At 50.4% G+C, this 14441-nt stretch overlaps 1 protein-coding gene across 3 annotated transcripts in view; it reads right to left on the reverse strand.

Annotated features, from left to right (window-relative positions):
* GGCX (gamma-glutamyl carboxylase) overlaps positions 1–14441 on the reverse strand; it is a 271699-nt gene that overhangs the window by 22252 nt on the left and 235006 nt on the right. For all 3 annotated transcript variants that reach the window (XM_086943366.1, XM_086943367.1, XM_086943365.1), the window contains exon 13: positions 6437–6584. In XM_086943366.1, coding sequence (XP_086799492.1) covers positions 6437–6584 — 148 coding nt within the window. The remainder of the gene's footprint in view (positions 1–6436; positions 6585–14441) is intronic.

Here is a 14441-nt window from a genome sequence, read left to right on the forward strand (position 1 = left end):
ATGGAGAAGAGTCACAACCTCGAGCAGGAATGCTGCTTTAGTTTTTAGCACCAGTTTGTATGGAAAAAAAGGCGGTATATGGTTGAAGGACAGACAACAGTTGCAACTTGCATAATAAGGCGACGTTTTCGCAATGAGAAAGACTGTTTTCTGAGTGAAAAGACAGGGCAGCTGCACACTGGTTGAACTGGAGTAACACATCAAGTATGTGAGAAATAGGTCACAATACCACTGTGGCATCACAAATGGTTTGAGTGGAAATACGTGGACTAATGCTTTCAGAAAACAATTCACAAAGCGTGAATGGAACAAAAATGGTTGAAGTAGTAATCGTAAAAAAGCCAGCAATGCAGCTAAATGACGTTTAACAGTGGCGACAGCAGCCTGAGCAAAGATAGATACATAGCAACACATCTGATACTTTTGTTTGCAATGGATCTATCCAACAAGAAGCACACCAATCTACAAACTTCTCCAAGCATCCAGAGCATATGGTTTTTGTGGATGGATGCCTGGCATCCACTACCGCAGGAACAATTTCAAAAGCAGTCAGCTGTCGCTGCTCAATCTAAATGCATGGAAGTGTAGATTGCACAGGCCTGGGTGGAGGACCCTGCTCTGCTGCTGTGACAGAAGATCTTCCTGAAGCGAAAGCCCGATCGAGGGTCTGATGCTCATGCCCAAAGGTTCTGGCCACCTCTAGGCATGAACTACTAGGCAATGCGGACAGAGCTTGTCCACCCTGGCGTTCAAAGATCCTGCCAGGTGGTTGAATACCAGGTACATGCCCTAATGATTCAACCAGTTCCAGAGGAGAAGAGCATTCGGTAACAAGACCCACAGCATTATCATATGGTAGTGGTGTTGTCTGTGAGAACCTGAACAAGCCTCTCCTTGATGGACAGGAAGAATGCCTTTAGTGCCAATACCATCTTGGGAAAACATCCCGGTTATTGAGGCTCCAACCCCGCATTAAATTGAGAATTGTGTGCAGGATCGGCAATTGTATTCTTTGTGGGTCGCTGAAGATGAGTAGACATGAGTAACATGAGTAGACATCTCATTGCAGAGGACTGTAAGCACTACTATAGATTTTGTAACCAAGAGGAAGTTGACAATGTGGGTAAATATAAGAAAAATAAAAGTGGGCCAATAAATTTGTGTTAAAACTAGGTCCTGCACAGACTGGTCAAAATGCCCGACAGAGTATGGGAACAAGAGCCCCAACATACCTTCTTTCTTTTATCTAAAGCTCCATGATTTTACATATTACATCCTGCAAAGACTGGTCAAAATGCCTCAAAGTGTTGGAACTGGAGGTCTGGCTTATCTTCTTTCTCAAGGTGTTATTTTTTCTGCTCTTTTTTTTTCTTTTGAGGAGCTGAAGTTGTGGCAACAGGTGTACATTTACTTCTGCTAAGTGGCTAGGTTGGACCCAGGAAGAAACACTGCCATTTTGCATGCACACGTTTCTTGAGTTGCCTTCTTTTCCACACACTGACTTTTGACACACAATTTCTTGCGTGACAGTGCAGGATTTGTTTCTCTGCTTACAAATTCCATTCTGTAAGTACACTATTGCGACAGCTTGAACATTTAGTACAAGGCCTGAACACAAATTGTGCAAATGTTGTTGTTGGTTATTCGTCCATGAGGCAACAAAGCTATCATAAGAGAACAAACCTGGCTGAAGCCTTGACAAAGAAGCATAGATACTGTTATTATAAATGCACACACGTTTCGGTGTTCAAATCAGAGGCACACCCTGCTGTCATTGCAAGATCACTGTGTCCTGTTTACCCTCTGCGAGAAGCGATGTCCAACTTGTGACTAAGACGGTGACCTGTGCATACTTACCTACAGGTAATGGGGAGTTACATTATCCAGTAAGGGATTCTTGGCAGAACACCCACCCTAGACAACTAGGTTAGGGAGCATAGTAGGAGTACACTATACACATAACTTATATGCCAGCATATATATACTGCTTCAGCACAATGGTGGAATTGTTTATTCTTTTCACTGTCCTCATATTGCTAATCAATTTCATTTGCTTCGGTCTATTAATCAATGAAGTGCATCTATTTTATACAAGAATCACGTTGGTTCAATAAATATTGAAACACCCCTTTGTGTACTTCAAGTTTATCTACCTGATTAGGCACAAGTGACTGTGGGAAATAGTTCTAGATCTGTTACCCCAATTCCTTGGGGAGTCTGGGTTGTCATGTTCTGAGGCTACCCAAACCATTAGTTACCGGACTAGGCATAGGTGGTGCTCATGGGGGCCATGTGACAGGTGCATGGAATTAATTTAGCACCATCCCAATGGGTATCTTATCTAAACAAAATATACAGTTGACCTGAGAATGTGGAAACCATACAACAGTTCTTGGCTACCATCACAAGCAGAAATTTTGGAGCTGGGTTTTCCTTCAGGAATATAGGATGATATTCCACTGCTCAATATGTTTCTCTAGACATCTCTTCTCTGGTCAAGGTAAGGCTTAATTTAGAAAAGAACTGGCTCCACGAGACCAGGAAGAAGATGTTCTGGACTGGTGCTTAGTTTGGAGTGCATCATAGATCAAAGAAGAAAATTCTCAAGCTTGATTAAAGTCTGAAGATTAATGAGAAAAATCAAGCCAGTCTGAGGAGGAATCCATATCTGGTTGTGTGTGCCTTTACAACGCTGGATAATTTCAGTGAAATATTCCTCAGGAGTTTTTACAGCAGCTTTACTTTTCAGGATTGTTTATTACATTCCCTAGTACACTCCTCCCTAGGTCTTTTGTGGTGTCACTCAGGAGACCCATTGGACATTGAGGGTTTGTGAGAGCATTTGTAAGAATTGGGAGCCGCATCCCTCAGTGTCAATGGAGGTGGGGGGGAGGAGGCAACTTATGGTTTGGTAAGACAGACCATCAGAAGGACAATGTGCAGTCTCTAAAGTATCCACAGTGGTGTCTGGTAGGAAAAAGAATAGAAAATAATCCTGAAAGGAATATGGATGCTATCCTCAAATCAAGCCTCTAGAGATTTAGGAGATGATGATGATAGGGTCCTAATCTTCTTTCACGACACTGAGTCCTAGAGGACTTAGCAATCAAAGGAGGCCTTGATTTTACGCCACAATACCTTAATCCCCACGACTATGAGAAGACACATGGTAATAGGAGAAGTCAACCACCTCGTTATAAACTGCAAAAGGGGGTAACTAAGAGATTTGTAGTATGACACCCCTAAAAAGGGTTAGACCAAGCAACCTCAAGAGACCCTATAGTTCAGCTGGACCTAGCAGGATTCAATTCTCTACCTTTGCCAATTTCTCCTGTTTTAATTCTGAGACAAATTTAGTCTCTCTCACTCAGCTTCCTGTAGAGAATGTTTTGATAAATTCCACATTTCTACACCGTGTCAGTCAGTCAAATCATGCAAGGAGAAATACCTGAAGAAATGAGGAAGCCTGGTCATGGAGATAAAGAATAATGGCAGAAACACCTAGAAAAAGGTAGTAAAATACTAACTCATGAAACAAGCATTGGAAATGCAATAGGTCTCGCAGCATTAGAGTTAGTGCTTTTAGAATTGTTTATGGGTTTTTTTTGTAAATCTTTAGCATTTTTGTTTCCTGTAGCCAATGCTAAAGAATTACAAATAAAAAAAGCCATAAACAATTCTAAAAGCTCTAACTCAAATGCTCCGAGACCTATTGCACTGTGTGAGGGTGAGGGGTTGAGGGTGAGTGAGGGTGAGGGTGAGTGAGGGTGAGTGAGGGTGAGTGAGGGAGGGGTTGAGGGTGAGTGAGGGGTTGAGGGTGAGTGAGGGGTTGAGGGTGAGTGAGAGTGAGGGTGAGTGAGGGTGAGGGTGAGTGAGGGTGAGTGTGAGTTAGGGTGAGGGGTTGAGGGTGGGTGAGGGTGAGGGTGAGGGGTTGAGGGTGAGTGAGGGTGAGTGAGGGGTTGAGGGTGAGTGAGGGTGAGTGAGGGTGAGAGTGAGGGTGAGAGTGAGGGTGAGTGAGGGTGAGTGAGGGTGAGTGAGGGGTTGAGGGTGAGTGAGGGTGAGGGGGTGAGGGGTTGAGGGTGAGGGGGTGAGGGTGAGGGGGTGAGGGGTTGAGGGTGAGGGGTTGAGGTGAGTGAGGGTGAGTGAGTGAGGGTGAGGGGTTGAGGGTGAGTGAGTGAGGGTGAGGGGTTGAGGGTGAGTGAGGGTGAGGGGTTGAGGGTGAGTGAGGGTGAGGGGTTGAGGGTGAGGGGTTGAGGGTGAGGGGGTGAGGGGTTGAGGGTGAGGGGTTGAGGGTGAGGGCGAGTGAGGGTGAGGGGGTGAGGGGTTGAGGGGGTGAGGGGTTGAGGGTGAGTGAGTGAGGGTGAGTGAGGGTGAGTGAGGGTGAGTGAGGGTGAGGGGTTGAGGGGAAGGGGTTGAGGGGGAGGGGTTGAGGGGGAGGGGTTGAGGGTGAGTGAGGGTGAGGGGTTGAGGGTGAGTGAGGGTGAGGGGTTGAGGGTGAGTGAGGGTGAGGGTGAGTGGTGAGAGAGATGTCAGGATGTGAGAGAGATGGCAGGATAGGAGGATAGGCGAGAGGGCATCAGGCAGACAGAGAGAGAGAGTGGGAGGAGCAGTGACTCTGTTACAGACAGATCGAGGGAAGAAGGGAGAGAGGTGAGGGGAGGGAGAAACGGCGGCCGCGATTACTGACACTTCAGGAGAGAGGGCGCGTGAGGAGAGCTGAGAGTGACAATGTCAACAAAGGACGGGAGGGCATGAAGAAAGGAGACCCCCTTGCAGAGGTGACGGGCAGAGAAGAAGAGACAGCGACTGGTGAAGGGTCATAGACAGAGGGCAATGGGAGAGAAAGGCGACATTGGCAGGGAGAGAGAGCAGTGATGGAAACACAGTTCATTAGACAGGAAGCGTAAAGGGTGTGAGGCTGGAGGGGGTACCAGGTGCGGCCCCCGCTCGGGGAGACGAGGTGGAAACAGAGAGAAGCGCTCCACAGCCAGAGGCAAAAGACGGGGTCCCGGCACAGGCGAGGAACGAGGGCACATTGGGTACAGGCAGCATTCATAACAGGGCGCGCTGGTGAGCGCCAAGCCTTCCTGCCCCCCAGGCCTGGAGAACAGACAGCAAGGCCCAGCTGCAGCCGCCCTGGCCTCCCGCCAGCCCCAGGAGATCAGCCGCCTGCAGGAGTGATTCACCGCGGCGGCACAACGGAGCCTGTGTGCAGCGGCAGCGGCGGGCCGAGGGCCTGCTTGTTTTGGAACAGACGTATTGCATTGAAAAAATAAAGTTTACGAGGGCTTGAACCGGAGCTCAGCGACCGCTGCTCTATTTTAAGAAGCGTCTCGCGCTGTCACATAGACGCAGGCAGCGCGAGGCGCGTCTTTGCTCGCTGAAATGGTTTGCGAGATGTTTGTCACGAGCAAATGTAGCGCCTTGAAATAATAACGGGGCACTGCGCTGAAATATTGTGTAAATCAGTGTGCATAAAAAAGGTGGCGTTCTGAATTGAAAATGTACATACTGGCTGGTTTGTCACTCCTTGATTCTGGTGGTGAAAACCCTAACAAGACGAAGAGAGCGAGAGTGAGCTGGCCCTGGAAACGCCTCCCCTCCCTGCTGTTTGTTTCAACAGAAAGAGGAGAGGAAGCAGAGCTGCTTGCCAGCACAGCCCCCCATAGGCAACAAGACGGAGGGAAGAGAGGGGAGGGGGGAGGAGAAATGCGACACGGCAGGAAGGGGAGGGGGCGGAGCGGGTAAAATAAACAAGACGGAGGGAAGAGAGGGGAGGAGAAATGCGACACGGCGGGAAGGGGAGGGGGCGGAGCGGGTAAACAAAGACGGACGTGCACGCGCTTTTAAGCTCAATGCGCATGCGCATTGAGCTTAAAAGTCACGGGCACTGCAAGGAATCGCCAAGATTCCTTGCAGTGTGGATAAAGAGTGGATAAGTCCCAATACTCTCGCCTTGCTCGATGCGCATGCACATCGACAGGCGAGACCTAAAAAGGGTGGAGCCTCTAGGAGGCATTCTTAGATGTCAAGTGATTACAACCCACACCACAGAAAGAATTAGAATTTCATTCAAAAGCAGCCTTCCGAGACTGCCTATGGGACTTGAGGAAGAGAACTGCCAAGGACAACGAATTCCAAAGTAGGAGAGAGGGGACTGATTCAAAGTGAGGATGACTGTAGTTTGAGGTTCATTAAGTGGATTTCTACTGAACCCTTTTTTGTTTTATAGCATATGCTATTATGTCAAGAACTGCTTGTGCCTTTGGTTTGAATTCTAAAATCTACCATGAGTGAGAAGATTGAATGACAATGTCAAATAGATGCTATCATCAGCTTTGCACACTTATACCATCTTGAAAGTCTGTAAACAAAATTGTTATTGCAATACTACTGTTACAAGAAAATGTCACCATCAGCATGCAGTTACCCTCACCAGTTCCATTTTGCACCTTCTCCTTCAGTTCCTGAAGTTTGGTCAGATTCTGTTCCAGCACCACTGCTGTTGTGTTTACATAGGTGTACATGTAGCAAGAAGGAGACTGGGACACTGTGAAAACCTTGTGGTACTCTCCAGCAGGTAGCTGTAAGGACAAGTGATGTAAAGTTAAACAAGGAGTATAATAAAAAATAGGAACATGCACAGCAGAGGTTGAATCACACACGCAGAATGCTGTGGGGTAGAGACATTGTTCCAAATGGGGAACAGCTATGCATCGACCTCTAGAAGTGCAGCACAGATAAATTAGAGGGCTAAATAGAATTGGTTGCATATATTCCCAATCATTATGCTGGGAGTCCCACTAGCATAATGAATAGTAGTGAGTAGTATGAACAAGTATGTCTAGCGATACAGTGGTAGTAGCAATACGGTAATACTCATTTACTAGCACAATCACCTAATTGTAAACTGTTGGAGCTTGATCCATAGAGGTGAATGTGCTCTGGACACAGCTCCTAAGACGACCGTACTCGGACTTTGTCTCAACACTATGTAAGCTATAATTAGAGAACCTCTGAATAAAGGTAGTGTGGGGAAATAGGGGTGGGGCGCATCAATCAGATAACAAAGCTGGAGACTGTAGTTACAGGGAAGTAATATTCATATTTAGCAATTGATCTTTTGTAAGAAATGCGTTACTTACCTGTAACAGCAGTTATCCAGTATTGGTGTCTTTCATAGATTCACATGCCTGAATCATTCCCCGTCGCCGAGACGGGAGCCTCCGGTACATAAAAAAGTAATGTCCTAAGGACATACATAGAGAATATAGGCCGAAGGGCCTCCCCTTTGGGGCCTTTCCACGTCCTTATGTAAAAAGGACCGAACTCTCATCGTTAGCCAATCAGCTCCGACCTCCCTCTAGAACCTTCCCGGGAGGAGCCTCAGTCCCTCAGATTTTCGTACGCACCCAGCTAGGGTGTCGCAATGTAGACATAGAGGTACGTGAGTCCTTACCGGGGAGGCGGGAGGGTTGCATGTGAATCTATGAAAGACACCAATACTGGATAACTGCTGTTACAGGTAAGTAACGCATTTCTTATCCAGTATGTGGGTGTCTTTCATAGATTCACATGCCTGAATCAGAGTAGCCAGCAGTTATACATGCATAGTGGTGAAGCACATTCTCAGATGTAGCAGGCCTGCATAAATTACAGACAACATGAGAGAAACATGGTAAAATACAGTCATGCATCTAGCAGAGAAAACCATGAAGAATGTGCATACATGAGAGAAACATGGTAATATACAGTCATGCATATAGCAGAGAAAACCATGAAGAATGTGCATACCTGGATGGCGGGACGAGGTAAGGCTCACCTTATTGGAAGAGATGGCGCAGCACCGCTTGTCCCACTGCAGCGTCCTTCTGCAGTTCGATGTCCAGGCAGTAGTGCTTGGAAAAGGTATGCGGGGACTTCCATGTCGCCGCTCGGCAGATGTCCAGGATCGTCACTCCAGCGAAGAGCGCCGCTGACGTAGACATCGCTCTGGTCGAGTGGGCAGCCACTCGGTCCGTCAAAGGCCGTCCGGCCTGATCATGGCAGAAAGCAATTGCTGAAGAAATCCAGCGTGAGATGCTCTGTTTTGTCAAGGGCAACCCCATGCGCGGGTTGCTGTAGGCTACAAAGAGTTGAGAAGACTTCCTGACGTCTTTGGTCCTGTCCAAGTAGAATTTGAGACACCTTTTAAGGTCCAAGGAATGCAGCGCCCTTTCCGCTGCTGTGGAAGGGTCCGCAAAGAACGACTTGAGGACAATTGGTTCGTTCAGATGAAAGTCTGACGGCACTTTAGGAATGAATTTAGGGTTGGGCCGGAGTACCACTCGGTCGGGCCTGAATTGGAGATACGGTTCCTGAATGGACAGCGCCTGAAGTTCGCTGACCCGTCTGGCCGACGTCAGGGCTAGCAGGAGAGCCGTTTTCCAGGAAAGATGTTTGAGCGAGGCCCGGTGTATGGGCTCGAATGGGTGTTTCATTAGTTGGTTGAGCACCAAGTTCAACTGCCAGGTAGGAGGGACTTTCCGAGGCCTCGGAAAGGATCTGTAGAGCCCCTTCAGAAATTGTTTTACCAGTCGACTGGACCAGAGGGAGGGTCCCGATGGAGTCCTGGTGAACCTAGAAATTGCAGCCAGATGAACCTTAATGGAGGCGTGAGCCAGCCCCGATTGAGCCAGGTGTAGGAGGTACGGAAGCAGCTGTACTGGGGTGACCCGGAGGGGGTGTAGGTCGTGTTCCGAACACCAGACGCAGAACCTCTTCCACTTCAGCGAGTAGGTCTTGGTCGTGCTGCCCGCCCTCGCTTTGGCTAGTACTGCCCTGCAGTCCTGCGGTATATCTAGGTCTCCGAACTCACGGTGCTCAGGAGCCAGGCCGATAAGTTGAGCGAACGGAGGTTCGGGTGGTGTACTTGGCCTCCGGACATTGTCAAGAGGTTCGGGTGTTGTCGCAGGTGAATCGGGGGCCTGATGGACAGGCGAAGTAGATCCGAGAACCAATGTTGTCTCGGCCAGTACGGAGCAATCAGTATCAGCGTGCACGGTTCCGTCCTCATCTTCCGGAGGAGCCTCGGTATCATCGGGAACGGAGGAAAAGCGTACGCAAACACGCTGGACCAGCCGATGGAAAAAGCATTTCCCAGCGACCCCCGTTGGGGATGCCAGCTTGCGTAGCTGCGGCATTTGGCGTTCCCTGCCGTCGCGAAGAGATCGATCCTCGGGGTGCCCCATTGTGAGAAGACGTGGGCCACCGTGTCGCCGTTGAGTTCCCATTCGTGGGAGAGAGAGGCCTGCCTGCTGAGGGCGTCCGCGATGGTGTTGTCCTTCCCTGGCACGTACTCCGCTTTGAGGGAGAGGCCGTGCGCCACCAACCAGTTCCAGATGTTTTGCGATTCTCGTGAGAGAGAGAGAGATCGCGTTCCCCCTTGTTTGTTCAGGTAGTGCATCGTCGTGGTGTTGTCTGTTTTGACGAGCACAGGGGAAGTGCCGATACGTGGCAGGAAGGCCTGTAGGGCTAGATACACTGCTCTCAGTTCCAGGAGGTTGATGTGAAGTTGTTTCTCCTGGGCGTCCCATTTGCCGCTGACTCGAAGGTCCAGCAGCACTGCGCCCCAACCTTCCAGCGAGGCATCGGTCGTGATGACCAGTGGTGCCGGCGGCAGGAGGAACCGCAAGCCGGCCGTCAGGTGTGTCTTGTTTCTCCACCACAGAAGGGCCTTTATGATGGCCGGTGTGATCGTGACGATGTCGTCGAATGAGCCGGAACACTGTTTCCATTGTCTCGCCAGCGCCTCCTGCAGGGGGCGCATGCGGAGCCTGCAGTGCGGTACGAGGAGAATGCATGAAGACATCATCCCTAGCAAGGACGTGAACGTCCGGACCTTGAGGCGAGGCTTCTTGGCCACCGCCGCGGTCAGAGACAGTATTTTGCTGATCCTGTCCTCTGAGGGGAAAGCCTTCGCGTGCTCCGTGTCCAGGGTCGCTCCTAGGAAGGTGATCCTCGTCGATGGAGTAGTGCATGATTTTTTGAGGTTGATCGTCAGACCCAGCTGTTGGAAAAGAGCGCTGCAGGGGTTGAAGGAAGCCAACGTGTCCTCCGGGGAAGGAGCCTTCACCAGCCAGTCGTCCAGGTAGGGGAACACCTGGTGACCCCTTTGTCGCAGGAAGGCTGCCACTGGCGCCAAGCACTTCGTGAAGATACGTGGGGCAGATTTGAGGCCAAACGGTAAGACCTTGAACTGGTAATGTCTGCCCGCTATTTCGAACCGTAGGTATTTCCTGTGCCTGACGAGGATGGGGATATGGTAGTAGGCGTCCTGTAAGTCCAGGGAGACCATCGAGTCTCCTCTCTCCAGTGCTCCCAGGATCTCCTGGAGTGTGACCATCCGGAAGGATTGACTCCTCAGGAAGGCGTTGAGCGCCCGGAGGTCTAAGATCGGCCTCCACTTGTCCCCTTTCTGTTGGACCAGGAAGAAGTGGGAATAAAAACCCTTCCCCTTCTGGGACTTTGGGACTCGTTCGATGGCTCCTTTGACCAACATGGTGGAGACTTCCTGGAGAAGGAGGTGCAGGTGTTTGTGAGCACGCTGCAGCGGAGGGGTGTTGGGAGGGGTGTTGACCAGTTCGAGGGAATGTCCAAATTGAATTATATGTAGTACCCACCGATCCGTAGTGATTTTTTGCCAATTGTGGAGGAAGTGGGTCAGTTTTCCCCCAATTCGAAAGGATTGAGACGGTGGTGGGACTGGCTGGAGTAAATGGTCACTGGCGGCCGCCAGTGCCCTTCTTGGCGGATTTGCCTCTGAAGGACGATCTCCCATAGGATGACTGTCGGGACTGTTGTTTTTGCTGGGGCTGGTTCCTGTTGCCGTAGGAATAGGACGACCGGTTTTGGTAGGAACCTCTGTAGGAGTACTGACCTCTGGAGCGGCCCCCTCGAAAGGATTGGTTCCGGGACTGGAGGGAGCCCAGAGCCCTTGCCGTGTCGGTGTCCTTTTTGATGGCCTGGAGTGCCTCGTCTATCTTCTCCCCAAAGAGGAATTGACCATCGAACGGCATATCCAGCACCTTAGATTGGACCTCCTGCCGAAAAGACGTCGCTTTGAGCCAGCCTTGGCGGCGGAGCACGGCAGCCCCGGCCAACTGGCGGAATCCCGTCATGGCTGCGTCGATGGCGCAGTCGATAATTTCTGCCGCGGAGTTTTGTCCTTCTGCTAGCAGAGCTTTCACCTCGTCCTGGACTGTGGCCGGCAGGCCTTGGAGGTAGGGAGCTATGTCTTCCCATAGCTGGCGGTTGTAGCGGCCAAGGAGGGCGATGGAATTTGCCACCTTGATGGACATGGCGGATGTGGTGGAGAACCTCTTGCCTATGGTGTCCAGCTTCCGTCCTTCCTTGTCCGGGGGCGCAGACAGCGGCGAGGAGGGGTTGCGGGATTGTTTTTGGGCCGCCTGGGTGACAACCGAGTCCGGTTTGGGGTGGCCGGTCAGGCAGGCGGGTGCGGAGTTCGGGGCCTTATATTTTTTGTCTAGGCGCGGAACCACCGCAGGCACCGAAGCAGGCGTGAGCATCAGCTTCTTGCCCTGTTCCCACAGAAAGTCTATAAGAGGAATAGACTTGGCCGATTTCTGGGTGTGCTCCTTGAAATCATGGAGGAAGCATTCCGTTTCCGCGGATTCCACTGCCATGTGAAACCTCTTTGCCGCTCTGTCCACCAGTTTGTGGAAACCTCCCACGTCCACCGCTTCAGAGTGGCGCGGTCGTGGGGATGCCGGGGTAGACGAATGGTGTGATGACGCAGCATCGGCATCTTCGTCTCTGTGGTCCGAGGCGACGTCTTGCACTTCGCCTTCCTCTAAGTCCGTCTCATCCTCCTCGCTTTCCGATGAGTCCTCCGCCTGGGTTTGCGGTCGGAGTTGGCTCCGAGGACGGGCCTGGGGAGCGGAAGGGTGCGAGGCCGACGGTTGCGCTTGGGTGACCGGTACCCGGGCACCGTTGTCTGCGTCCGGGAACCGTTGTTTATAGTCCTGCACCAGGGATTTCAAATCGTTGACCAGAGACAGTGGCAAACAGATCATCGGGGTGTTCACCGTGTCGACGTTCAGGGAGCTGCCTTGATAGATAACTTCGTCCCGGATCCCGTGGACGTCCTGGTGTTCTTCGTGAACCTCCTGTTCTTCGTCGGACTCCTCACTCTGGAGTGTGTCCTGTTCTTGCTCGGGTGCTAAGTCCACCGTTGGGCGAACCGAGGGCGTTGGAATCGAGTGAATAGAGACTTCGACTAATCTCGATTCTTTCCAAGATGGCGCCGGGGTCTCTTCCAGCGACGTGCGTGAAGATGGCGCCCCTGCCGTGTGTGTTGGTGATTTGGTCACCTCCGTCAGGGTCAATGGCATCAAATTTTGCGGGGATAAGGGTTTCGCCGGCTTACTGATGGCAGGGCCTTGGACTTGAGATATCTTTGTCGAAGGTGTGCTCTTTGAACTTGACTTCGACGTTTTAGGAGACGAACTTGACGTCGATGTCTTAGGTGACGAGCCTTCGGTATGATGTGTTTTTTGCGAAGGCGTACCTGTAGATTTAGACCTCTTAGGTGACGAAGAGGCCGCTTTCGTATTAGATGAAGGTTTCAGAGGAATGGTCGAGGAGACCGGTGCTCCTGAGGATGCCGTGGTGGTCGTCGTGGCCGTCGCGGAGGGCGATGAGGCCGTAGTGGTCGACGCAGTGGTCGTGACCGAGGTGGTCCGCTTATTAGATGGAGCGGGCTTCTTGAACCTCTGGCCATCCTTAACAGACACGGAGGAGGTGGTGGAGCGTGCCTCCGAAGGCTTCTTCGCCTTCTTAGGAGGAGTGTCTGTCTCACCAGGGGACTGCACCCTGGGTCTCTTCTTGGAGACTTTGGAGGTCGCGGAGACACTACCCTCGGAAGATTCCAGAGTGTCTCGGACCTTAAGCCTGTCGAGCCATTCGCGAAGGCGACTTTCCCTTTCCTTAACCGTCTTCTTTGGGAAGGCTCTACACACCCTACACTTGTCAGTGACGTGGTCAGGGTACAGGCAATATAAGCACAGGTCGTGCTTGTCCTCCGCTTGAATCCGCTGCTTGCCGCAGGAGGAACAGGCCCTTAGAAGGGCTTTCTTCTGTGAGTCCGCCATGGACGAAGCTTTCTTAGTAGGTTCCGACATGTAGTCGATGATAGGGTAAATCCTTGTTTGACAAAGTGAATTTCGGCGAAGTTTGAGACTTCGAATTTTGGAAAACCTGAAGAGCTCAGGTTGGAGACTCCCTAGCACAACGTGCGGTAGAAAAATCTGAGGGACTGAGGCTCCTCCCGGGAAGGTTCTAGAGGGAGGTCGGAGCTGATTGGCTAACGATGAGAGTTCGGTCCTTTTTACATAAGGACGTGGAAAGGCCCCAAAGGGGAGGCCCTTCGGCCTATATTCTCTATGTATGTCCTTAGGACATTACTTTTTTATGTACCGGAGGCTCCCGTCTCGGCGACGGGGAATGATTCAGGCATGTGAATCTATGAAAGACACCCACATACTGGATAAATTAGCATGCCGAAATCATGAGTCAGAAGCAGTAATACACAGACAAATACTAGGAATGTGAAATAGAGGCACTAGTTACTGAATAATATAGCTATGCAGTGCTTGTCCCACTTGGGCTTCAGTAGTAACATTTATGTCCAGGAAATACAATTCAGTTGATGTGTGCATGTTCTTCCAATTGTCAGCAGAGGCCTCCTGGATACAGAGCTGCCAGTGTTGACATATTTCTTGTACAAAGTGTAGTTAAGTCTTCTTTCAAGAGGATGAGAGGCTTTAATGTAATCAAACGAGTGCAAGCTGAGTACCTCACAACAACACCTTGTTTCAAGAGGGCACAAATAGCTGCCACAAATTACATATACCCTTTGTTTGAAGTAACTAAAAACTGATGCAACACTAGACATATAACTCCCTAGTATATAGTACTAAGGTACCCAGGGCATAGGTACACCAGTTGTCTTCCATGGGCTGCAGCATGTTTTGTGCCAGCCATGGGAGTCCAATTAAACTCTGACTACAGGTCTACTATTGCAGCCTGTGTGTGATGGTTGCACCTCTCACAACAGATATACGTTTTCTTATATCTGAGGTCACTGTACTTAAAACCTTTAAGTCATCCCTATGGTAGGCCCTTCAGTGTTGAGTGCACAGTGCCTGGTTATAAGTGTGAGGGTGCCCTGCATGAGCAGGACACCTCTACAAACCCCGGAGTTGATGCTCCAAGCTTTGTATATGTGGTCAGCCATTTTAAGACATATAGTGAACATCAGTCATTACGAGATGTCCAAATATAGAATGGCTGTGCCAAACCTGGTCATGTTTAGTATCAAACATGTTGGAATCATACCCCAACACCGCTTCCAGTGTTGGAGGTATGATCCCATGTACTGG

Source organism: Lissotriton vulgaris, chromosome 11, assembly GCF_964263255.1.
Source record: "Lissotriton vulgaris chromosome 11, aLisVul1.2, whole genome shotgun sequence".
In the NCBI taxonomy this organism is placed as follows: Eukaryota; Metazoa; Chordata; class Amphibia; order Caudata; family Salamandridae; genus Lissotriton; species Lissotriton vulgaris.